This window comes from Anopheles marshallii, chromosome 2 (assembly GCF_943734725.1).
Source record: "Anopheles marshallii chromosome 2, idAnoMarsDA_429_01, whole genome shotgun sequence".
Taxonomy (NCBI): Eukaryota; Metazoa; Arthropoda; class Insecta; order Diptera; family Culicidae; genus Anopheles; species Anopheles marshallii.
In genome coordinates this window covers 26,109,084-26,134,693 of record NC_071326.1, presented here as the reverse complement: position 1 = coordinate 26,134,693, position 25,610 = coordinate 26,109,084, and the positions used below count along the sequence as shown (strand labels likewise).

General features: G+C 46.2%; 6 protein-coding genes across 7 annotated transcripts; 3 read left to right on the top strand and 3 right to left on the bottom strand.

Annotated features, from left to right (window-relative positions):
* Positions 1–402: 402 nt before the first annotated feature.
* On the top strand, positions 403–933 carry LOC128719057 (actin-related protein 2/3 complex subunit 3). Its single transcript, XM_053812677.1, has one exon. It carries the CDS (start codon positions 448–450, stop codon positions 931–933), a length of 486 nt encoding a protein of 161 aa, XP_053668652.1. The 5' UTR covers positions 403–447.
* Positions 934–1,176: 243 nt separating this feature from the next.
* LOC128719111 (NADH-ubiquinone oxidoreductase subunit 8) lies at positions 1,177–1,904 on the bottom strand. Of its 2 annotated transcripts, none has more exons than XM_053812732.1 (2): positions 1,864–1,904; positions 1,177–1,789 (listed from the first exon to the last, which is right to left on the bottom strand). In XM_053812732.1, the coding sequence occupies exons 1-2, from the start codon at positions 1,902–1,904 to the stop codon at positions 1,177–1,179; spliced, it is 654 nt and encodes a 217-aa protein (XP_053668707.1). The 2 variants fall into 2 exon arrangements, with proteins under 2 accessions (XP_053668707.1, XP_053668708.1); XM_053812733.1 differs by having other exon boundaries at positions 1,177–1,793; positions 1,868–1,904.
* Positions 1,905–2,827: 923 nt separating this feature from the next.
* Positions 2,828–9,130, top strand: LOC128719276 (PAX-interacting protein 1). The gene is made up of 4 exons (XM_053812900.1): positions 2,828–2,935; positions 3,004–8,023; positions 8,214–8,442; positions 8,557–9,130. The coding sequence occupies exons 1-4, from the start codon at positions 2,828–2,830 to the stop codon at positions 9,128–9,130; spliced, it is 5,931 nt and encodes a 1,976-aa protein (XP_053668875.1).
* A 3,958-nt stretch (positions 9,131–13,088) lies between these two features.
* LOC128709067 (uncharacterized) lies at positions 13,089–13,984 on the top strand. The gene is made up of 2 exons (XM_053804052.1): positions 13,089–13,331; positions 13,409–13,984. The coding sequence occupies exons 1-2, from the start codon at positions 13,089–13,091 to the stop codon at positions 13,982–13,984; spliced, it is 819 nt and encodes a 272-aa protein (XP_053660027.1).
* Positions 13,985–15,452: 1,468 nt separating this feature from the next.
* LOC128717576 (serine protease gd-like) lies at positions 15,453–18,113 on the bottom strand. The gene is made up of 4 exons (XM_053811453.1): positions 17,835–18,113; positions 16,418–16,888; positions 16,341–16,354; positions 15,453–16,242 (listed from the first exon to the last, which is right to left on the bottom strand). The coding sequence occupies exons 1-4, from the start codon at positions 18,111–18,113 to the stop codon at positions 15,453–15,455; spliced, it is 1,554 nt and encodes a 517-aa protein (XP_053667428.1).
* Positions 18,114–21,315: 3,202 nt separating this feature from the next.
* On the bottom strand, positions 21,316–24,375 carry LOC128717560 (serine protease gd-like). Its single transcript, XM_053811452.1, has 3 exons — positions 24,097–24,375; positions 22,443–22,879; positions 21,316–22,108 (listed from the first exon to the last, which is right to left on the bottom strand). Exons 1-3 carry the CDS (start codon positions 24,373–24,375, stop codon positions 21,316–21,318), a joined length of 1,509 nt encoding a protein of 502 aa, XP_053667427.1.
* Positions 24,376–25,610: the final 1,235 nt, after the last annotated feature.

Here is a 25,610-nt window from a genome sequence, read left to right as displayed (position 1 = left end):
TTGTTATTTGTTGGCAACACTGGCTCGAACCGTGATGTCAAATTTTGTAAATGTCAAAATGTAGTTCATGGTAGAGCCCGGTCTTTCAACCCTTTTGACGTAGGTTTGTGTTGAATTGGCAAAACAATTAAAGGAAAACGCGTCCAAATAGGTACCCCGGGAGTTAGCTGCGCAGGATATTTTCAATTTATAATAATCACAAAAACTTAGGCAAAGTTACACAAACTTCTACTATTACGATGCCGGTAAGTTTAACAATTTGGTGCACTAATAAAAGAACAGATGTGTGGGATTTACGAAAGGGTTTTCTTGATAGCATTAGTCATCATTACGTCGGGGTGTGTCGTTGATATTAATCTTAATAGATAACAACACTAATGCGTTCCAACTTTCCAATTGTAGGCATACCATTCGCAAATAAAGGATTACTCTCAATCCGTGGGAAATATGGCTATTCTGCCCATCCGAACCCAGGCCCGTGGACCTGCACCAGTGAATCCAGGGCTGGAGCAGGACATTATCGATGAAACGCTCTACTATTTTAAGGCCAATGTCTTCTTTCGCACGTACGAGATCAAGTCCGAGGTGGATCGGGTGCTGATTTACATCACGCTCTATGTAACGGAGTGTCTGAAGAAATTGCAGCGCTGTTCGAACAAAAACCAAGGTCTGCAGGAAATGTACACGTTGGCCATTTCGCGATTTGACATTCCGGGGGAGGCGGGCTTTCCGCTGAATGCCGTGTACGCCCGACCTAATTCGCCAGCAGATGCCGAACTGATGAGACAGTATTTGCAGCAGCTGCGTCAGGAGGTGGGCATCCGTGTTTGCGAACGGGTATTCTCCGGTGAGGACGGCAAGCCGAACAAATGGTGGCTGTGTTTCGCCAAGAAGAAGTTCATGGACAAATCGCTTTCCGGACCGGGTCAGTAAGGTTTAACCACCTATATTGTGCACCGGCAGGGACGGGCTTTTAATTACGTATATTGCATTTTTGTCCCTATCAAATTCCTTTTAATGATAGAAATAAATTCCGTGTAAGTTCTCTAAGCAATGGTCTCTCAATGACGCACGATTATGAAGCCTTCAAAGCTTTATATTTCAGTGGTAATTATTCTTTATGATACATAATTGCTATCCACGGTTCCGGACTGCTGAAAGTAATGTGCCCCCTTTTTAGCGGTACAAGTAATCAGCGTTGATGTTGGTGGCGATTTCTGACTCCCATTTATCACCATTGCTTAACAACTTTTCCTTGTTGTACAACAGCTCCTCGTGGGTTTCGGTCGAAAATTCAAAGTTCGGTCCTTCGACGATGGCATCGACCGGGCAAGCTTCCTGACAGAAGCCACAGTATATGCACTTGGTCATGTCAATATCGTAACGAGTCGTACGTCGGCTACCATCGGCACGTTCCTCCGCCTCGATGGTGATCGCCTGAGCGGGACAGATGGCTTCGCACAGTTTGCACGCGATGCAACGTTCCTCTCCGCTCGGATAGCGACGAAGGGCATGTTCACCACGGAAACGCGGGCTCAGAGGACCCTTCTCGAACGGATAATTGATGGTTGCCGGTTCCTTGAAGATGTGCGCTAGAGTAACAGCAGCGCCACGGAACAGTTCCGTCCAGAAGATCGTTTGTGCCGCCCGATCGGTAATGTCGTTCATATCCATACTCGTTTCCTTATTGTTCACATAATAGTACTCTTCTGGTTTAATTGCAGCAGGCTTCGGCTGCGAACTGTAGCACCTGGCGGCAGCCGAAAACGAAGACGGGCGAACCAATCGACTGCCTACGAAATGCGCGTCAATGGATAGAAAACAATGTTACACAAGCTTCAATATACGATTAACGGTCGGTACTTACTCTGCTTTGCCAGGGAAAAGATTTTAACCGCCGACATTATTGCTCTATTCGCAATGCGTGGTTGTAATAGAACAGTTTTGCTAATTGCAAACTATTGCAAAACTTTTCACGATTCGCTTTTGCTATCGACAGGATTTTGACAACACCGTGTGAAGTTACGTAAATTTAGAATAGGAATTTCCATCATCGATTGTTTACATCTGTTCCCAAGCTTCATACAGTTGGTATCCGAAATTATGTTTCCCAAATTTACACACATGCTCTCGAAAACCAAACTTTTGGGGGTCAATAATATGGTTCGCTCACAATTCTTTTTTTTTACCCAAAGAAATGAAAAAAAAGTGTCGATCCGAATTAAATTCATTACGAAGTATTGATGTAACAAAACAAAACACAAGCTTTCGTCGAATCTTGCAGCTTTTCTATACGCACCTTGAACAGTGTTCCGCCATGTCAAAACGCTGTCCGCTGTCCAAAATGTCATGAAATTTTCAAAGCCGAAAAGAAAAAGAACAAGCGCGTCGAAAAGCGATAAGTTTCGGTGTTTGTTTCGCTTACAAAAAGGTTCCTTTACCCTTGGCTTAGCTACAATAAGCCCAACAAACCTTTAGCATTGCTCCCAATGGGTCGAAATTAAAGTATGTATACTGTCCGAGAGTGATTTTTGTGGTATTGTTTTGCACGCAGTCGTGATGGATAAGATGCTTAGGGTTAGAGGGTGGTGTTGAAAGCATTTTGCTCCCTCTTGTTCTGTTCGGTCCCTGCCACACAGTATATACAAACAAACATCTAGTCGTATAGTGTGCTCCTGTTAGCTCGGAATGAAAATCCGGAACGTGCGCCTTTCCGCATCAAACGTCAGCGAGATTGTTTGCCTCAAAGCAGCAGAAAATTATATTATCCAACGCTCGCACCACTTTATTTGAAAGAGAGATATTCCTCAAGTAATTTGCATGAAAAATGAATACCGATTCGGGGTCTGTCGCGATCAATTTGGACGGTCTCCAGATAAAGGATGATTTGTTCAAAAGTGTTAAGTGTTTTATCACGGGATCACTTGATCCGAAGGTAGATATTAGAGTGGGAAGGTATTTAGCTTATTCTGCGTAATTAAACCATTATTTGTTCCCTTTCAGATAACCAAACTACTCGAAGATGGTGGTGTATCGCTATCGAAATTCATGGACTTCAGCACACATGTCGTGTGTGGAGAAAATTACGACGAAAATGATATAACTGAAGCCGGAGAGCTATACGACATACCGTCTGTAACCGAGGCCTGGGTAGTGGCATCTGCCCGGTTGGGGCGGCTAGCCGCGACGAAAGCTTACTTTCCGTTAAAGTCGGGAATATTTTGTGGCCTTCGGTTTGCCGTAACGCAGGTAGATTTACGCGATCTGCGTAAACTGTACGCCGTCTTAACGTTTCATGGTGGCACGTTCAACACTCGATTAGATCGTACCACTACGCACCTAGTATGTGGTAGTGCCCGTGGTCCGGCATACACTAAAGCTCTTTCCTGCGGTACCGGTGTACAAATAGTGACACCGGACTGGGTTGCGGATTGTTTAAAAACGAGCAGCCTAAAACCGGTGGCCGTGTACCATCCGAGACTGTTACGGGAACAGGTGTATTTCAAACAGTCTGCCTCTATGACTGGTGCGAAAGGGCCAACGGAAAAGCAAACTCTGAACAACATTTTAGGGTTCGACTTTGAGGAAGGAATCGCTAAAACAGAAGTTCCTACGAATGGTAAAAAGGATGATCCCAAACCCCGACCATCGGGGACAGAGAGTGCGGCAAAACAGGCATTACCAGCACCAAAACAGACGACTGGTGGGACAAACATGAACCATCTTCAATCGACACCTCCTCGGTTTGTTAGGGCACAGGGTCAACAGCAACAATTGCAGCAGCAACAATCGCCTCGGGTACGTGGACCTGGGCCACAAAGTTCGAATATGCAACAGCACCAGCAGCAGCAGCAACAACAACAACTACAAAAAGCCTTGCAACAGCAGCAACAACAGCAGCAGCAACTGCAACAACTACAACAGCAACAGCAATTGCAACACCAGCAACAACAGCAACATCAACAGTTACAGCAACAACAGGTTACAATGAATACTCCAAATACGAATATTTTGCAACAATCCTTACAACAACCGCAGCAAAATTTGTCTCAGTCTCAGACGATGCAGCAAACAAATATGAATTTTCAAACGACAACGACCCCTGGCGGAACGATTATACAGCAAATAATACAAGCACCTATTCAGAATAACTCGCAACAAGGACAGCAACAGCAATCCCAAGCAGGAAAGCAAAACATACAGGTTTTGTATAAGAGCGGATTGAATCAGCAGCAGCAACAACAGCAGCTTCAACAGCAACAAGGTGGCCAAACCCAAATGCAGCAACCACAATTTAGCCAGGCTACTGTCACTACTACACAGACTGGTCCTGATGGTCAACAGAAGCAGATCGTAAGACAAATTACGATAAACCAGTCTCAGCTACAACCGGGCCAACAGCAACAGCTGCAGCAGGGACAACAAACGATGCAGGTGTCCCAGTCGCAACAGCTTCAACAGCAAATTATACAGGTCCAGCGTACTGGTCTGAATACACCGGGGCAGCAACAGCAAATGCAATTCCAACAGAGCAATCTAGTGGCCACTTCGTCCCCGTCTGCAGGACCAGGACAGATGGCTATGATGGGATCTAGCGGTACGCAAGCCGCGAGCGGACAACAAGTTGGTCAACCGAAGTTTATACAGCAAACGATAATCCACCAACCAATGGGAGGGAATTATCAAACTGTAACCAAACAGGTGGTTTTGGAGCAACAACAATCGCAAGATCAGCATCAAGGACAACCCGCACAACAACAGCAAGTGCAAATACAATCGATGCAACAACAGCCCCAACAGCAGCAGCTCCACCAACAACAACAGCAACAGCAGCACCAATTGCAGCAAATGCAACAGCAACCAATGAAATCGGGGCAACCGCAGGTTGTTCAACGAATCGTACAACAGCAAGTCTTTCAAGGCCCACCGGGATCCAACCAATCCGGCGGCCAAAATATTGTCATCATAAACCAATCGACTAACCAGCAGCAAATTATAGCAGGCACCGGAATGCAACAGATGAACCCACAGCAACGTTTGCAGTACATGCAGCAGATTCAGCAGCAACAAAAACAACAACAAATCATAGTTAGCAGTGCCGGTTCCATGGCCCCAAACTCGCAGCAGCAACAACAACAGATGATGCACCAGCGTACCATTGTCACTTCTCAAGATGGTGGAAACGGTGGTCAATCCGTGATGCTGCAGCAAAGACCACAGATGCAGCAACATCAGCAGAGTTCTTCTATGATGCAAGGGCCGCAACCACAACAACAACAGCAGCAGATATCGATACAGGGGCAGCAGCCCCCGATGCAGCAACAAATCATCCAAACCAATTCTGGCGGACAACCGCAGACAATAGTTGTGCAGCAGCAGCAGCAGCAGCAACCACAACCGCCGAATTCGATCGTACAGCAGGGTGCCATGGTACAGCAGCCACAGCAGCAACAGTTAATCATAAATCAGCAGCAAATCATACAACAAACGGTAGTGCCTAATCAGCTTCAGCAGCAGCCGCAGCAACAGATAATACAGCAAACTATTGGGCCTAACGGCACCCCACAGATGGTGCAGCAACAGCAGCAGCAGCAACTGCAAACGGGAAGCTTACAGCAACCAATCATGCAGCAACAAATATTGACTTCTAATGGGGGCCAGCAGCAGCAGCAGCAGATGATGGTTGTTGGCAGCACTGGAGAGCAGCAGCAAATGCTTCAAGCCGGTCTTGGAGGGAACGAAATGATGCAGCAACAGGCCCAGCAACCGCAAACGCCAACCCAATCAGCCGGTACACCCCAACCTCAGTGGACGCCACAAAGCCCCATGCAACAGCAGACACCCCCCGGAGCTGCTTTTCATACACAATCACCGCAAGCCCAAATGCAGCAATCTCCTGTTCAGCAGCAGCAGCAACCACAACAAGGAGCTTCCATGATACCTGCAGGGGCGACAATCGTACAGCAAACAATAGTACAATCCCCACAAGGAATGGCACCGGGTCAGCCACAATTCATTCGCACAACTGTTCGACCGCAAATGCAGCGTCAGCTCATCCAGCTCGACCCTCAGGCAAGGGAAGAGCTGATGAAACTGGATCCTGCCGGGCAGCAGGAGTATATAAGCCGTCTGCAAGCCAAGCACAGTTTGATGCAGCGTCAGCAAGCTGCATTTCAGGGACGGCCGGGACATCCGGGAGCACATCCGGGTGCTCGACAGCAGATTGTCATTCGGAGCCCAATGCCACCCGGCTTAAACCAGCAGCAGCAAGTCCGGTGGTTGCATCATCAGCAACAACAGCAGCAACTACAAAACGCAAGGCAAGTTGTTGTGCGTCAACCCGGTGCACCGGGGCTAAGCCCAATCACGCAACACGCTGTTGGACCAGGCCCGGGTCTGGGAACATCCTATCAGACCGATCCGAATGCAACACCGGCACAGCAGCAGCAGCAGCGCTTGCAGCAGCATCGCCTACTCCAGATGCAGCTACAGCGAGAACAGGTACAGAAAAATCAGCAACAAGCAGCAGCTGCTGTAGCCGGACAGCAAGCTGGATCATCGCCCCTGCAGAGCCAAATGATGTCTCCACGCACGACAGGGGGAGGATTCGCACCGGAAGTGGTGGTTGGAGCGGATGGTAGCACGATGGTGGTGCAACAGCAGTCACTTGTTGGACCGCAAACAGGAACACAACAACAAGTGGTTCCCTCGCAAACACCGATCGATGGACCCGGCACTCCTGTCGGTTCGCTACAGGCGCAGCAACAGATGCAAAACAAGACAAAAACCGCGCTGGCAAATATGTTGTCTAGTCGATTGGGCAATGGTGGAACGGCTCCGGCAGGTGCTGCTACTACATTGGTGGATGGCAGTCCAAGTGGTCAGAGTGGAGCGGGTGGAGAACCTTCCGCTGCCGGTACGTTACGATTGATGACAGCGCAGCATAATGCCGCGTTACAGCAACAGACGATGGGACGCTCTTCTCAGGAGTTGCTAGCACTTCAGCAGCAACAGCAACAACAGCAGCAACAGCAGCAACAGGTCCAGCAACAACAACAACAACAACAGCAGCAACAGCAACAACAAGTCCAGCAACAGGTTCATCAGCAACAAGTTCATCAGCAGCAGGTTGTTCGTCGTACGCTCGGTAACATTACCAACAGTGGGATGTCGGTTGCTGGTGGCGGTGGTCCTATGGTTGTAGGACCGGCCGGCGGCCCTGTAGTCGTTCAAACTGCGGGAGGTGGCCCTGGAATCATCCCGATACCACCCGGAGCCGGTGGTCCAGGCGTAATGATGCAGAAGGGAGGCCCCGCACAGTTCAGTCCAGGACGGCCGACACCATTACCTCGGCCCCAATACTACGGTCACAATCCGAATTTGAAGCTGCATCCGGAACTGTTTCTGCTGGGGTGCACTTTCCATATCATCGAGTATGATGAGCTTCATACCGCGGCTGAGATCGACGAATGGAAGACGATCATCAAGAAGTACGGTGGCGAGATCGAGTCGTACTATGGGCCGAAGGTAACGCATGTGCTCTGCCGCACGCAACGCCACGGCGTAGTCATGCAGGCCATTCGCGATGCTAAACGATGCATCACCTCGTACTGGCTAAATGATATCGTGCTGAAACGACAGTTGTTGCCTCCGTGGCAGGCACTGCATCTGCCTACGCCGGCAATTTTCGGTAATCAGAAGCCAGCCACGAAGCACAACATGTCCATTACCGGGTTCGAGGGCGAGGAACGGATGCGCATTAAGCAGATGATCGAAGAGTCCGGGGCACGGATGACGCCCTACTTCTCCAAATCGAACACCGTGCTGATCTGCAGGCAGATCGAAAATCAGAAGTATAAGTTCGCTAAAGAGTGGAACGTACCTGCGGTCAACACGGTGTGGTTGAGCGATATACTGCTGGGGAATCTGAACGCGATGCAGCAGTGCGAAGCGCCCAAATATCAGCAGTTTGCACTTAGCTGCCACTTTCGCGTCGACTACAACCTGGTGATGCATCTAATGAGTAAGTACTCTGTTATGACACATGGCGTCGGTGGTCTTAGTGTTCGAAAATACATATTATTAGTATTAAAGCTTACAAGTACCAGATCAACGTAGTTAAACAATTAAATTTCAATATGTTTGATCTGACGTGTTCATAGTTAAGAAGCCGATAATCTTACGGTTTTTTTTTTAAATTTTATCGCAAACAGCTGCGTGGAAATCGCCGATAAATCTAACTCAGGAATCGCATGAACGGGTAAAACGAACTTTAAGCGAATTGGCCCCACCCGTTACTGGGGCAAAGAAACAACGCACACTTCCACCGATGGAGTCTATACCGATGGAGATCGTTTGCCAGCGGCAACCGGCCGCCGATGCCATACCGCAAGTACTGTTTTCGCAGGTCGATAACAGCGAGGGTCTAACGCGCGCGGTAACGTAAGTGTCTTCTTTACAGAGCTAACGAGACGAGACGAGACGAACGTCAGTTGAATTTGACCGCTAATCCGTTTTCTTTTTTTCTTGCCTGTTCTTCCCACCCCGATGAAGCAGAACGCTTGGTGGAAAGGTGACGAACAGCCCGACAGAAGCAACCCATCTTGTGATGACCCGAGTCGCTCGCACAGTAAAACTGATCCTAGCCTTAGCGACCGCGCGTCATCTAGTGAGCAGCAAATGGGTATCGGATAGTGCAGTAGCAGGCCAGTTTCTCCCGCTCGATAATTACCGGTTGGATGTAGGCGAATTAAACGAACAGTTTAAATGCGATCTGCACCAGGTGCTGGAAGCACCCGGCCGTAGCAAGCTGTTCGAGGGCAAAGTGTTTTTCGTCACGCCGCAAGTGAAACCAGCCCAGAAGGATGTGCGGCAGATGATAGAGTTGGGCGGTGGAGTGGTGGAAAAAAATCCCCGCACGATCAAGCGGATCCGCGAGGCGAACACGGAAAAACCCGGCAGCTATGTTATTGTTAGCTGCCCCGAGGATCGCGTCATCATACAGCCATTCATACAGAAAACGAAACACGCGGTGTGTCAAATTTGCACCACCGAGTACGTGATGCAATCGATCATGCTGCAACGATTGTGCATAGAACCGCACATTATCAAATGGGAGCTGGGATCTTAGACGCCGCGTGCTCGATCGTCATGGTGCGGAGCCATAAATCTGCTAGAAATGCAAATGATCAGGGAAGTGGAATCGCACTACGCAGAGTATCTATGACGGAAGGTCGACATAAAAGCGCTGCAAAAGGACGTCACTATTATAAAAAATGTGTTAATTGAAACATAGGTTTAAAAATCTAATGGAACAGCAATGAGAGCAATGTGACTATCAACTGAGAAAAATTCGTTTGTAAAGGTAAATATTTAGATGAAAACCATCAAATCTCACCAGGGATGGTATTATTGATGATTAGTAGCGTAGTATACATGTAAACAAATGTAAATGTTTTTTTTTGTAAGCTGGCCAGTTTCTAGGTCGAAAAAGAATAAAATACTATAGATTTGTTTGCGAATCAAATTAACTTTGCGAATGTGATGTGGAGTTTTATTAGGCCTGAATTGACGGCAAGTCCGCGAATCGCGAGAACGAAGCTGGCTACTTTCCTTTTCCCTTTGGTGCACCAGTTCACCTAAAAATTCAGTTTTCAGCTTGCAAATTCACAATTAGTAAATTCATAACCAGCAAATGGCTACAACCTCATATTAGCATTATCCGATCACATTTGGCTTGGCTGATGTTGGCTTGTAGCTGCTCCTCAGATCATGGGGTTATCTTTTTAGATGATGAATTTGGAATAACCCCATAAAGAGAGAATTGATTCAAATCTCCCAGAAGAGCATTTATAATTATTTTGCGATTAATTAAATCATTTAACTTTTTTATTATTTATTATTATTATAACTTATTTATTTTCATTATGACAGCCAAAAGCCGGATGATCTACATAGTTTGCCGAAATTGAACGACTACGGTCATTTCCTCCCTGTTATGAGCCTCATCCCGGACTTGCTCGGTTGTTTTATATACTTACTTAAAACTGTGAATTGCAATAGCGGATTTACCATTTTTATTAAACTTTTTTTAATCATAGTTATTTTACATTTTATCATTTAGATTTACTTTTTCACAGCGACCTTCAACTGACGACTTAAATCGTGTGTTAAGTCTAGATTTAGCACAATAACCCACTTACACCGAATGAATATTTCGGTTCACTCACTCACACATATGTTGAATAACTCATCGGTGTTAGTGGGCCATAGTGTTAAATCCCGAGTTAACTCATAATTAATATCATGAGCTGAATGTCGCCGTGAAGAGTTAAATCTTGAGTTAACTCACCGATTCAAATCAAGAGTTGAAGCTCAGCACTCAACCTACCCCCCTTCCTCTCTCTCCCTCTCTTCTAATTATTGAATTCTTTATGAGTGAGTTAAGGCGTTAAATCTTCATTCTCTTTAACTTAGGTTTAATTCTTGCAAAAGAGTAAATTTCATATCTTTACTGTGCACAAATATGTCATTTATTCTGTACAACATTCTGATATCGAAACACAACACACTTTTTTATGGAAGTTTCTATTAAGACGCGTTAAACAGTTTATTTTAGCGTTAAGAGCTACAATTAAGCAATAATTAAGACGTTTGTTTTGCTACATTGTATAGATTGTAAGACTTAGAACGAGAGTAATGATAAGAAATCTAAAAAAAGACGAACAAATGTGGGTGTATAAATTCCTCAACGTTAATCAGGTTGTCGGAAGAAGCGATTGAACGACTCGCACGACAGAATCGAAAAAAAACTCCCCCCTCAGTTAACACCCTGGTCCACAGGTGGGAAATGTATCATGTTGACCAGACACTAAATGGTGGCGCCTTGATGTTACCTAATAAGATGAAACAATATTTGCTGCAAGACGGAAACGGATAGTGTGTCAAGAACAGAAAAGCAAAACGGCATGCAGAGCAGCGGGCGAGGGTCGTTAGAAATTTTATATGTTATTAGCAAATCGATAAAAGCACGAAATTATTCAAACGATCTACGGCGATCATCAGCGAGCATCCAGATTCGCTGGGGGGCTTGTTAGGCCAGGGTGTACCGAGGTGTCATGTTGCATGGGCCCACCAGACGGGCAATAACTAGCAGGCACGGTAGCACGGATTGGCACTCGGCGTTTGACAAATTAATGACCGTCAACGTGCTAACGAAGGCTGTGTTCTCAGCGGTCCCAGAACTGGCGCCGACAACGATCCGTCGCGCCTGGATGCGGATGTACGTCGCGGATATGCGCCAAATTTGACAGGATTAGTGCGGGACGCGGGCACCGAAACACACACGCTAATGCGCACGGTAAGCGGCTTCCAGTGTTTGGCTTTCCGGCTTACCGTTGGAATCTTCGGCTATTTCCATTTCGCCCCAAAGTAAGACCGCCCAAAAGTCCGCAGAAGGTTTCGCAAGCAGATTCCGCCAACTAAACAGAAGCTACCGGTAGACGCTAAGCTGGCAGATAGTATGATATATGGAGAATCCGTTGAATAACTCGCTCGTAACACGCTTCACACATGTTGCCGGGAGTGCCACACTATGGGTGGTATTCTTCGTAACTCCGTGGCTCGGGCACGGTATGGGCCGGGAATGGATGGGAATGGATAAACTGGCGGAACTGGCGGTGAAGTTGTCACACCTGCAGACCCCGTCTGGGGCACTCTTGCGCCCACCCGTGCCGAAGGGTTAAACATTAATAAGTCGTAAAAACTACAATTCCATCCACAGTTTTACGATGTAGTCAATTTGATCTCCGACGCCATTTAAAACTATAATGCTAAACGCTTTGCATAAACGTTGGCGCCAGCGATCGAATTTCTTTTCCGTCCGTCCAGCAACCCCTAGAGAAGGAAGCGTTTTCTTCTATGGCAAGTGGTGGAGATAAATTTTCGTACTTTCGTTTATGGGAATATTAAGTGTAGAATACAGTATAATTTTTTTTTGCATCCTGACCATCGCAGCCTAAGGGCTTAGGTTTAAAAATCGAGTGGAGTCGTCCAAGCAAATTTGTTTACTTAAATTGTATTGCAAAGAGAAAACTCTTTTATCACACTTTTTTAAGGTCATTTCTGGCATATCCGACAGAATTGCATATTTTCAGGCGTTCCAGATACAGACATACCCTTTCAGTATACTTTTGAGCACAGAACGATAAATCAAATTCAGCTAGTTAAAGTGCTTTTCTTCCCTCCATAAACAATAAGAACGGTATCGTGCCGATGGATCACAATAAAACGGTGCTATTCTGTCACGATCGTGGGGTGCTGATCATCTTCGGTTTCATCACGCACCGGGCGTCTAGAATAGTGCCCACAGCGTACACGCGCCTAATTCGCACGAAACGTATCGGACACACCTTCCCAACCTAAGATTCACACCACCTTAGGTCGCGAGCCCGTTTCATGCAATGTCCAGAGCCTGCTGGGACGGGTTAGAATGGGAAACCGATTAGAACCGATGGGCATCATGTCGAACGTACGCAAAAAGAAAAAAAAAGAACCACTCAAGGCCCATCAAAAGTGACCCGCGAAATAAATCGATCCAAGACCTCATAAGCCCCCATAAGGATTATTATCAATGCAAATCGAACGGAAAAAAAGAGATGGTAAGAAGCACCACACGAACTCTGCGTTCAAAAGCGGTGGAGGAGGAGGAGGAGGGAGAGGGGGGGGGGGGAGTTGGTTTGGATGCTGTGGGGACGGTACGCGAATAACCTCCTCTAAGCCGCGGCTCCATCTGCAGACGTATCGCTTCCTTCATCCGCCCGCCGAGATGCACGATCGCTAAGACGCGCTGTCACCGAACGAGTTCGATCGTTCACGAACGAACACCCGCGTACGAACGACTCACATTTAAGCATGTGCCGGTGCGGCCGGGATTATTATTCGCGCTCCAACTCGCCACAGTGTACGTAGTGCGTACGGACGCACTGATTTCCTCGCGAAGTTTTTAACAGGGCTAGTGTGGTTCGATCAGAGCATTCTTGCTTTGTATCATTTGGTTTTACGGCAGTATACAATTGTAGAGCAGAATAATGGTTCGATTTGTGACCGTTCTGGTGCTGGTAATGGCGACAGTGCTAGTGGAGCTATCCAAAGGTTCTTTCGGTGCATCGTTGAACAATGGCAACGCAGTGTCTCCATGTCCCACAATCTTCCGGTACGCGACCGACAGTGCAAAGCAGCAAATTTATGGTATCGTTGACACACGCGAGCAGCAGGTGGACAAGATCGGAAAGCTGGAACTGCATCTCTCGATTGCAGGGGAGTTGCATTCGGTAAGTAGCAACGAGTGAAGTGATGGCACGTCTCTGCGGTCATCTCACTTATCGGCCCATGCACCATGAAATTGCAGAAGTACGTCGGTTCGATTGAAGCCATCGAAGACAGTGCGCAGATTTTGGACCAGTTCGGCAAAGGGCGCGGCGTGACGTATCGGGTGAACTTCCCCATCCAGGAGCCACTGCCAAAAATAACGAAGGTGATCTTCAACGAGCGGGATCTTTGCGCCGGACCGGCTGATCGCGGCAACTTCGTCAGTGCCGTAACACTGCGACACTTTCTGCGGTCCGATTCGTGCAAGGACAAGTGCGACCGAACCAAGCTGGTGCCGTCGAATCTTAACCTGCAGCTGAGTGCCCCGGTACCTGCTACTACCGCAATTGCAGCACCCGTGTCTATTCCGAAGGTGAAGGAAGGAGCTGACTCGACGCAGAAACTCACCGGCGATACACCAGCAGTTCAGCACGAGTATCAGCGTACGATCGAGCGTAAGGAGGAAACGAACAATCCCCAGGACAACAGTACCTCGGTGAAGTACATCCGGGAGGAGATCACATACCGCAAGCAAGTTATTACACCGGGCGGTGCAACGTCCCTGCAGGATGACGAGCTGCAGCTACCCTCGTTCGTGAGCGGCAAACTGACGTAACCACCATTGGGACATGGTGCCTAGCCACGGCAGGGGATACGAACGCAGCTTATAAATCATAGTACATCACCGCGCAAGGGAAAATACGCCACTCGTGTGAGCAAGGCCATTCTCGGCCCACAACTTAACTCCGTTTGAATAAAGTTTTTTTTTTCGTCTGTAATCACAGTGAAACGGCACCGCGGTACTACAAGCGCGTGCGGCATCTGTGATAATGTACTTATATGGAGCGTCCTGTCTTAATCCGCGCGGCACCGTCTGTGTATGTGTTAGTGGCATGCATAATTAGCTCAGTCTGATCAACCTGTTTCGAGCTGAAGCGGCAGAGAACGGGTTTTGCCTCAACTAATCTTACCGTGAGTCACCGTTGGACGGGAAGAAACACTGCCGTGATATACGTGTTCGTGATATTTGTTGTTGTTCGTTTTGAACTTCCTGTAGTGTGCTGTAAGCGGCTGCTACATCACGAGATTTGGACGTTAGTACTATTTGCCTTCGTTCCGACTGTAGAAATTGTTGTTCAAGGTTTCAACGAAGGAAGAAGTTTGGGAATGGCTTTGCGTGCTGAAAGCGATCACATAACGATATTTTAGTTAATGATCTTGGTACATTAAAGATACAAGATTGTAGGCCTGGAGTTAGTAAGATCCCCCAGGTAGCGAAGTCGTAGATAACTTTCTGCTGTTTGCAGATGGAAAAAAGAAGCGTTTTTTAATTTTTTTTTGTATTTTTCGGGTTCATTTTCTTATCTGTTTACCTATCCGGCCCCACAACCACTTCGCCGGTCTGGGTCTGTAGCAATCGTCCGACACTCGTCCGATTAGCAACGTTCATTTTGATAACGCATCTAAGATCAATATGATCCCACGTATTTAAGCATATAGAAATTGAATCGATTGCTCTCTTCTCTGCTTAATTCCAAACGTAAAGTTACGAAGTTCGTTGTTTTTTTTTTTTGTTTCGATTCCAAAGCTGATACCAGAATCATAGCGGAGATCGCTAAATGCCGTATTTTCGTGTGTATAACATCACCTTCTGTATCTGATGAGTTTTCTGTCGAAAAGTCATAGTAGCACCACCACTAGCCCTGCTAACACATCGTAACTTATGCAGGGATGACGTACAAATAGGTGAGCGCTCTTTCGAAGTCGTCAAAAATGTCACCTATCTTGGGTTAAAAGTCAGCACCGACTATAACATTGATGTTGACATACGCGCTAGTGTGCTGGCTGGCAACTTGTCATACAGTCTGAGAAAATTTCTTCACTCAGAACACCTGTCGCGACGAATGAAGTTGGGACTATAGAGAATCCGCCTCTGAGGAATGAGACATTGACCACAATTGATTAATAAATTCAGTATCAGTTGTACGCGATGTTTCCGAGCTGACGATTTAGACTCATTTGGAAGATTCCAGATGATTCCGGGCCAGAACTGGCGGATCTTTTTCGCCGGGGTCGACAATCGCTTAAGACCTAACAACTTTCAGCAACCACGAGTAGAATGCTGCTATATCAGTGTAAACTACGTATTTCGTAGCATCGCAGATTAGTGTTTCAGGGTCGTACTGGCCGAAAGAAACGATACCACGCAGATAGTACTTTTGGCCACGTTTGATGACAAGCCCACTGCCAGAATCGCCAGTGCACGGTACCGCTCCGTGTCCGTCCCCGCAAAACAAGGGTGCCGACCCGGTAATGAATTTTCCCAGGTTCCGGGAGCATGACTTCCGGTCCACGACCGTAGGGGTGACATAGCTAGGGTACTTCGCATCACCATTCTCGGTAATACCCCAGCCCGACACGAAACCCTTAACGCCAACGATCTGATCCAGGTTGCCACTTCCGGTCCATACACAGATTGGCCGTACTAGCCGGGTGTAGGCAATGGGCTGGTCGACCTTGATCACGGCGATGTCGGAATCCCCGAGTCCCGACTCATCGAAGTAGTAATCATCGTGGATAAAGATGGTCGATACCTTCCGCTCCTGCAGATCCGCATCGAAGAAGTTGTCGATGTTGTACATGCCCGGCGCGGTAATTATATCGTTCGCTTGGCGTGCTACACCGAGCGAATCGTACATGCAGTGAGCTGCAGTCACCAGATGTTGTTTGGTGATGATTGTACTGCCACAGATATATTTTGGTTTCGATGGTTCGTTTAGGAAGATTGGAGCCGCCCACGGGAACTGTCCCTTGGGCGATCGGATTCCGTTGATCGAGAGACGATTGAAAACTGCTGCCGGTTGTCCACATCCACTGAAATATAAGAAGATGCCGTTAATGTAGCCGTCAGAACCAATTAGCAACTAGTTCCAGAATAAGATGAATATTATTACAATATTACTTTCACTTACATGTTTGATTCGTCCTCGTTGGAGCTGTAGTCCACTGCTGGGCGTTGTGTTGTTCGTTCAGGTTTAGGTTTATTCACCGGTTGATATACAGGGGCTTGTGGTTGTGGTGTCCGCACCGGTTGATATACAGGGGCTTGTGGTTGTGGTGTATGCACCGGTTGATATACGGGGGCTTGTGGTTGTGGAGTCTGCACCGGTTGATATACAGGGGCTTGTGGTTGTGCTATCTGCACAGGTTGATATACGGGGGCTTGTGGGGCTGTATTCTGGGGCAGCTGGTACTGTATGGAGTTAAAGCTGTTACGATTTGCGTTCGTCTGCTGTTGCACCTGCGTGAAGAGCGTATGATCCAAATTGATCGTGGTCACTACCTGTCCGGTCGCTTTCTGACCGGTACAGATGGTTTGACCGTTCACGCGTATTGCCAATACACTCGGGATGACATTTTTAAACGGGAAATTAACACGATACTGTGCCGGTTGGTTGTTGTAGATGTCACGGAACGTTTGTTCATTTGATTTAACTAGCGTGATCGATCCAACGTTGTTCTAAAATGCAGAAAACAATATTTGGAGTATACGTGCGTTAAGGTTCAGAAAACCGAATAGGATTCAGTTCCAAGTGTACGTTCCGTTCCAAGGAAACATCAGGTCTTATGGAAAAACTTTTTGCTAACTGATTTTTTTAAAACTGGTTTCTCTCCCGCTACGCTGTGACAACAGACCGGAATTTTACCAGATGGTTGACAGCCGCTTTCCATAATGTTCCAGAAATCTTACGTAGCTTTATCTCGCTTACTCAAAATATGCAATTCGAGTTGGTGGAATTTTTGACAAACTTGTTGAATCTTATTGAAACAGTCCACTTCCAACGTATTCACGTATTTGTAGGGGGCAATCGACCGTGGAGTTTTCTGGATAGAAAATGTAAAACATGTTGTCCCCCAATCTGTGTTGAGGACACTTTTCAACGGTTGAAAAATGCGATTTAGGAGAATATCTATTTTTAGTTTCCCCTGAACCGAAAGCTAAGGAAAGATGTTGAGACTGATATCACAAGGTTAAAGAACAGGTACAATAATCTTGGAATGTTTCGTTTTATCTCGTATCTGGAACCGGTTTAGGTAGCATACAGGTCAAAGAAATCTAGACAAAATGAGTGAAGTTCCAAGTCTTCTCATTCTTATTTCTTACTCATTGAAACAACATCCTAATCGATTGCTGGTGGGCAATTTAGAAGTTTAATAAAATAATCCAATTTCTATGTAATTTTAAATTTAATATTGTTTAAACTTTACTATTGCAAATAGTAAACGATTGGAATATAGTCATGCAAAATTGGTCCCAAACCAAGATTGCCGCATCCAATGAGCAGCTCTTGACCCGGCATCTTGAGCCGGTAGCGTAGTATTAACATTTTGCGTAACCTTCTCCGGACGGTTAACTATTTAAAGTTTCTGGTTTTATGTTTCCTTCTGCCTTCTGTCTAACTTACCTGCGGTACGGCGATGCCAATTGAAAGATCGATGTTCAGCTTGACCAACTGACCGATGCGTAGACCCTGCAGTTCGACGTAGCCGAACGGCTGGTTGGTCCGTGGATCGAGCCGATACGAAAACACATTCGGACATGGTGACTGTAGATATTGACCCTCTACCGGGCTGTGTGCTAGCGGACCGAGTAGTGCCAGCAAACAGACGCACGTTCGCATCAGCAAACTGAACGGAGGAGCTGATCGCGACGAACGGTTGGCGTTTATTCGTACCGTCATCATGGTATGATAAATCTACTAGCAGGGTCTCTCTGGGACGGAACACTATATACGTTTGCGAGGAAGCACTGCGAAAGGAGGTGACGATCACAATACACGTTTGATTCTTCCTCCTTAGGTTTGGATTCTCAAAATTTATTCCTTTCCAATAATTCTCCCAGGGATGAGATCGTTCAATTTGGAGTCCGGAAGAATCGTTCACTATCACCAAACTATGCCTGACGACTGATCGCACACTTTGTATAACTGAACCAGGAAACTCTTCATGGGTAGGATCACTACGTCATCCTAACAGGTTTTACAACGTTTCGGCGTTAAAATTCTTTCATTCCAATAATATTTTGATGCCTATATGGAGGGAGAGTCCGATCGCATGCTAAATGCTATAACACAAACTCTGGTTTTGGCACTGCCACAGGTTACTACTGTGTCGCTTCCCATACGTCTCCTTATCGGATGCTGCGATGAGTCTGATGATTCTCCGCCCACACACGTTAAATACAGCTGAAACTAAACAGCGGAAAGAAACACGCGTCGCGCACGTCACGATTCAACGATCCGTCCGGTTGCAAATGTTAATACACACTGATTTGATGGGTGACGACTCGTGCCGCTGGAGGCGATCGGTTAGCTGACGGACAGGACACACGGTAATGATGTGGGATGGGATTTCAAGTGCCATCGAGCACCACCGGTTAATTGTTTGCAGTTTACCATTTATTTGCTTTGTTTTGTTGACTTGAAATACCTTACGAATCGCCTACACGGATACTTAACAATCGTTTGAAACAATTTTGTAAAAAATTAAATCTTGGAGAATTTAACGGCCAACTTATAAACGATGCGTTTGCTACGTGTCTTTGGAGATTAGGGACCCAATACAACGTGCGCTTGTTGAACCCTCTAACTATTTATTTGAATTAAATACAACAGTGGCGATGAGAACTTCAAAATGGGCCCAACGTTAGATCAAAATACGGAACATTGGTTTATAGAAAAGCACAAGCAGCAAAAGCAAATGTTTACGCAGCAACAACAGTTTTTGAAATGCGTGCTATCAGTGATGAAAGCCCAAAAATAAAAAAGAAGAAGTCTCAAATTAAATAATAATAAGAATCCTACAACATTCCGAATACACAAAATTCGAGGTATGGTTTTGCAAAGGTTTGTTCCTCGGTGACGCGATGATGATGATGACGATGATGCTAAGTTACGTCTGCTTTTTCGGAAGAATGCACACCACTTTGTGAACACCGTTGAGAAGCTTAAGAAACTGTTTGGTGCAAACGGTTTAGGTGTATGCAACTGAGAATATAACCCCTAGAAGAGTGCGTATTCAACAGGAAGGTAATAGGAGCTAATTTGTCGGGAATAGAATTCTGTACTGGAGTGGGGTCCGCCCGGTGGTGAATTGGTTGCGGCGCCGATCTTCACACTAACAGGAACAGTCTAAAATCCCATCCCGACAAATTTCCCGTAGCAAGGATTGGCTACGTGATAAAATAACTATAATGAGCCAGAAATCGCAGATTCGGCATCTCTAGGATGGAAGACAACAGCAATATCGCCTAAGCTGTGAGTTGGGTACGTCTGCTAAACCTGCAGCTTTACATCTTTCTATATCCTATATTGATTGAGCTGAAAGATGTTGCGTATTGTATGGTTATCATCATCGTAGGTGGTGTGGATGAAGAAAACGATCTGAAGAATCTACTAGCTGTTCTTTCGAAGATTGAGAAAATCGGATTTATGCTTCTTGCGGAAATACAATACTTATACCTATATGTCACCCCTGCGTACTAGGAGGATTTGTGGTGTTTGGTTGGTGAGGATTTGTGAGGATTACATAATTGGGAGTTTCTAGAAATTTTGGAGCAGAAGGATGCAGTTAGCGGAGAAGGAGAAGGATAGTCTCTAGAGGAGGTTGGATGTGTCCTTTAGTTGGATACTTAAGCTTTATTAATAACCCCTGCTGGTGATGACTATGTTTGACGGTATGTGCGAGCTGGGTGTGAGGATAAGAATAATGAACTTAGCTAGCTGAAACTAGAAAGCTGAGCAGTTTGGCGGAATCCTAAGATCCTAACGATGGGCAAGACCGGAAGAATACAGTGATTCGGGCAAATGATCTTGGATGCAAACCCTACCTGCATGCTTCTCGTCTAAGACTCGTTCTCCACGGGGCGTAGAGGTGCACAGCGAACTCGTTGGCTGTATCAAGTGGAGCAAAACAAGTCGGAGATAGTCTGCAGCCGATCGAGTTTCCTGTAAACAGATTATTACTACTTAACCAGGTACGACTTGCCGATACTACCGAACAGCCACATCAACAACTACCGTAGCAGGTGTTATTGGAGGCTTGGGTCATGTCTGGCAGGACCATCTGAAACAACTTCAACGGATCGGGCGGAACGTGAGACGACTCACACACAGGTTCCAAGGTAACTTCATTTAGCTTGCCAATAGTATAGAAGCAGCCATTATGGATGAAGCTGTACCATCCAAATTAACGCAAGGCAATGGTGGAGATGTGAACAGCTGGATTATAAACGTTGCGATTACTATGTTTGCAATGAAAATTTGGTATGAAGGGACACCAAGAAAACGAACGCTGTTGGAGTAGAACTCTGGTGGTAGAACAGTATCAAACTCTTTATGTAAATACTTTAACGACTTTGGTTCTCAATTTTTTTGTACAGATGTACACTTATTCACTGCTCTAGTCACAAAATGTGCCTACTGCGATGACAGTTGAATCGCGTAGCTCGTTTGATTTGTTGTTGTTTCTTGCGATAGGCACGAGACAGTTTTGTAACAACTCATTAATAACCACGAAACAAAGAGCGTTCGCTGTTACTCGCCGACACTCATAACGCTATTATAAAACTATTTTAAATGGTTATTACGCATCCGTGTATTCGACCCATTAGAACAAACGCATATCTTTCGCGTTCTTATCATTACACTACGTATCGGTTGTCCACTGGCCGTCCACTAATTCTACAAACAGCAGACCGGCCCCGGGTGGGCATGAGTGATTTAGTTTTTTTCTTAATCCTAGATCCAGCAATAAACTTTAGTCTCTAGGGAGCGTAATTTCAGTATCAGTTGTACGCGATGTTTGGGCATGTGGGCGTGTCAGGACATTCACAGAACTAGTTGCTAACTTGGAGCATGCGTAGGCTATAGGACACAGGTTTATCGCCTAAGATTTAATAATTTTCGACAACCAGTAACGGAATGGTGCAATATCAGTATAGACTACGTATTTGTCACGTGCGCAGGTTAGTGTATTAGGGTCAAACTGGCCGATAGATACGATACCGCGCAGGTAGTACTTTTGGCCACGTTTGATGACAAGCCCACTGCCAGAATCGCCAGTGCACGGTACCGATCCGTGTCCGTCCCCGCAGAACAAACGTGCCGAGCCGGCAATAAGTTTTTCCAGATTACGGGAGCATGCGGGTCGGCTGACGATCGTAGCGGCGACATAGCTAGGGTACTTCGCATCTCCATTCTCAGTGACACCCCAGCCTGACACGAAGCCTTTGACACCGACGATCTGTTCCAGGTTGTCAATTTCGCTCCACGCACAGATTGGTCTTACTAGACTAGTATAGACAATGGGCTGGTCGACCTTTAGCACGGCAATGTCAGAGTCTACCAGTCCTGATTCCTCAAAGTAGTAATCATCGTGGATATAGATGGTCGATACCATCCGCTCCTGCAGATCCGCATCGAAGAAGTTGTCGATGTTGTACATGCCCGGCACAGTCATTACTTCTTCCGCCTTTCGTGGTACACCGAACGAATCGTACATGCAGTGAGCTGCAGTTACTAGGTGTAGCGTTGAAATGATTGTACTGCCACAGATGTATTTAGGTTTGGATGGTGCGCCATTATCGAAGATTGGAGCCGCCCACGGGAACTGTCCTTTGGGCGATCGGATTCCGTTGATCGAGAGACGATTGAAAACTGCTGCCGGTTGACCACATCCACTAAAACAGAAGAATGTGTAAAATTGGGGTTAAACAGTGTGTAAAATATCAACTATTCTTAACATAGCTACTGAAGAATACCACAAAATATTGAAGAGCGGAACATACGATCTCTAGAATCTTCAATTCGCAGGTTATTTGCAGAGGCATTTAGCAAAAATACAGAAGGATTAGTTAAAGTCAATTTCCTACGTGTCCCAACATAGATATGGTACTAGCTCGTTGTCTCTAATTTTTATAACATACTGAACATTACTACAACATTACTTTGACTTACATGCTTGATTCGTCGACATCTGAGCTGGTCTCCACAGCTGGTGCCACTGGTCGCTGCGTTTGTATCACCTGTGGCTGTTGTGTTGGTATCACCTGTGGTCGTTGCGGATGTATCGCCTGTGGTCGTTGCGGTTGTAACACCTGTGGTCTTTGTGTTATGACCGGCTGAGGTATCTGCACAGGTTGATATACGGGGGCTTGTGGGGCTGTATTCTGTGGCGGTTGGTACTGTATGGTGTTAAAGTTGTTACCATTTCCGTTCGAAAGTGGTTGCATCTGTGTGAAGAGCGTATGCTCCAAGTTGATCGTGGTTACTACCTGCCCGGTCGCTTTCTGACCGGTACAGATGGTTTGACCGTTCACGCTAATTGCCAACACACTCGGGATGACATTTTTGAACGGGAAATTAACGCGATACTGTGCCGGTTGGTTGTTGTAGATGTCGCGAAACGTTTGTTCTCTCGATTTAATTAAAGTGATCGATCCAACATTGTTCTAAAATGAAGAAAAAGAATGATTGGAGTATACGTGCGTTAAGGTTCAGAAAACCGAATAGGATTCAGTTTCATGTTTTCAAAACTTTTGTTTTGTATGTATGTACGAGAAAAAACAAAACCTTTGGTACATTATTTCAATGAACGTATAGCAGTTATTACGTAGATGATGACAACGGCGAAGAACGTCGTATCCGATTAAAAATCTTTTGTCCAAAACTGGTTTCTCCCTCTCTACTCTACACGGTGTAACAAAACCAAAAGCAAAAACGGTGTAAAACCATGGATTTCGGATTTACCGGGTGTTAAGATAAGAAATGTCATCGTAGCACCGAACAATTTTCATTCGGATGGTGTTTCTCTGGCGCGCAGTTCGAATACAGGACATGATAGGGAATCCCATCTCATCTTCAAACACGTTTGGCTCGCGTCATGATTGATAGAATAAACAACATGGGAGCAGATAGTGATGACAGGTTGGAATTTTCAAAAGATGGTTGCCACCACTAAGGCAAGTTTTGTTTCCATACTGATCCATCAACGATGCTTTCCCTCTCTCATTCACAATACGCGATTCGAGTTGGTGGAATTTCTGATTTCTGTTTGAAACATATTTCTACAGTCCGCGCGGGGATACAAGATTCTTTGACCTACGCGACGATCTAGTAGGTGACTAATCGACCGTGGAGTTTTTTAAACATAAAATTTAACACACACAATCTGAGTTGAGGACACTTTTCGACGGTTTGAGAATGTTAAAAATATTTGGGTGAATATCTTTACATTTTCTCTGTAAGGTAAGGAGGGAAAGATGGTCGGAATGACTGACACAAGGTTAAATAATAGACACTAAAAAACATGGAATTTTTAATTTCATCTCGAATGTGGAACCGGTTGTGGTAACATACCGTGACAAAAATTTGAAATGAAGAAAGCATTCTAATCGTAGTATTCCATTTTCTTTGCCATTTTTTTAAAGCCTGACAAAACTTTCGGCCTTGGACTGTTGAATGTCAGTTCGCTTTTACTATTCCAAACTGCTCAAAACGGTTCCAAAAACGTCCCCGCTGAATGACGCATCTGACGACCAGTTTTTACTCCGGTACCTTGAGCATTGGGGTGGTGTGAGCTTCGGTGAAATTCGCGAAACCCTCCCCGTTCAGGTTAGTGTTTAAAGTTTCTGGTTTTATGTTTCCTTCTGCCTTCTGTCTAACTTACCTGCGGTACGGCGATGCCAATTGAAAGATCGATGTTCAGCTTGACCAACTGACCGATGCGTAGACCCTGCAGCTCGACGTAGCCGAACGCCTGGTTGGTGCCTGGGTCGAGTCGGTACGAAAACACGTTCGGACACGGTGACTGCAGATATTGACCCTCTACCGGGCTGTGTGCTAGCGGACCGAGCAGTACCAGCAGACAGACGCACGTTCGCATCAGCAAACTGAACGGAGGAGCTGATCGCGACGAACGGTTGACGTTTATTCGTACCGTCAACATGGTATGATAAATCTACTAGCAGGGTCTCTCTGGGACGGAACACTGTATACTTTTGCGAGGAAGCACTGCGAAAGGAGGTGGCGATCACAATACACGTTTGATTCTTCCTCCTTAAGTTTGGATTCTCAAAATTTATTCCTTTCAAATAATTCTCCCAGGGATGAGATCGTTCAATTTTGAGTCCGGAAGAATCGTTCACTATCTCCAAACTATGCCTGACGACTGATCGCACACTTTGTATAACTGAACCAGGAAACTCTTCATGGGTAGGATCACTACGTCGTACTAACAGGTTTTACAACGTTTCGGTGTTAAAATTCATTCGTTCTAATAATATTTTGATGCCTATATGGAGGGAGAGTCCGTTCGCATGCTAAATGCTATAACACAAACTCTGGTTTTGGCACTGCCACGGGTTACTACTGTGTCGCTTCCCATACGTCTCCTTATCGGATGCTGCGATGAGTCTGATGATTCTCTCACCTAGCGCGGCGACTGCTCCTGCGTGTGAGGAAACACAGCTGAGAGCAAACGACTGGTATGATGTATGCGTGTGCGAGGGAGCGAAAGATCAGGGAAACGGCAGCCTCCAAACACTCCGCACACTCCCGCGTTTGATAACAAGTGCGAGGCAGGAGGAACACACGATGCGCACGTCACGATTCAACGATCCGTTCGGTTGAAGATGTTAATACACACTGATTTGACGGGTGACGACTCGTGCCACTGGTGGCGATCAGCTAGCTCACGGACATGAGCGGCACACAGGGTAACGGTGTGGGATGGGATTTCAAGTGCCATCAAGCGCCACCGGTTTATTGTTCGATACTAATACCACCGTACCCACTACCGGTTATCCGGGGCCGGAGTTTTCATCGTTCCCGTCGGGTGTGTAGGTATATGTGTCACGCACAGCACGGCTGTGGATGCGGGAGACGGTCGATGCAGGTTCCATCTCGGCAGTTTTCACGATCTGTACGCATACCCTGCCCTCAAGGTTGATCTCTTTCTTCCACGTTTGTGATTGTGTGTGTATTTCACTCGTACCAAGTTGTCAACTGTATTGAGTCAAGCATTCGTGGGGAATTACCCGTAGAATGGGCCCGTCCGCTAGAGTCGCCGTCATTGCTGCGTGTACGTGCAGCAGTAGTACCCATCGTGAAGAGAAACGGGTAAGAGGGCCTTTCGCTTGGACAGCCCCTAAAAACTCGCACGGATAAGATTTCATTAATGAA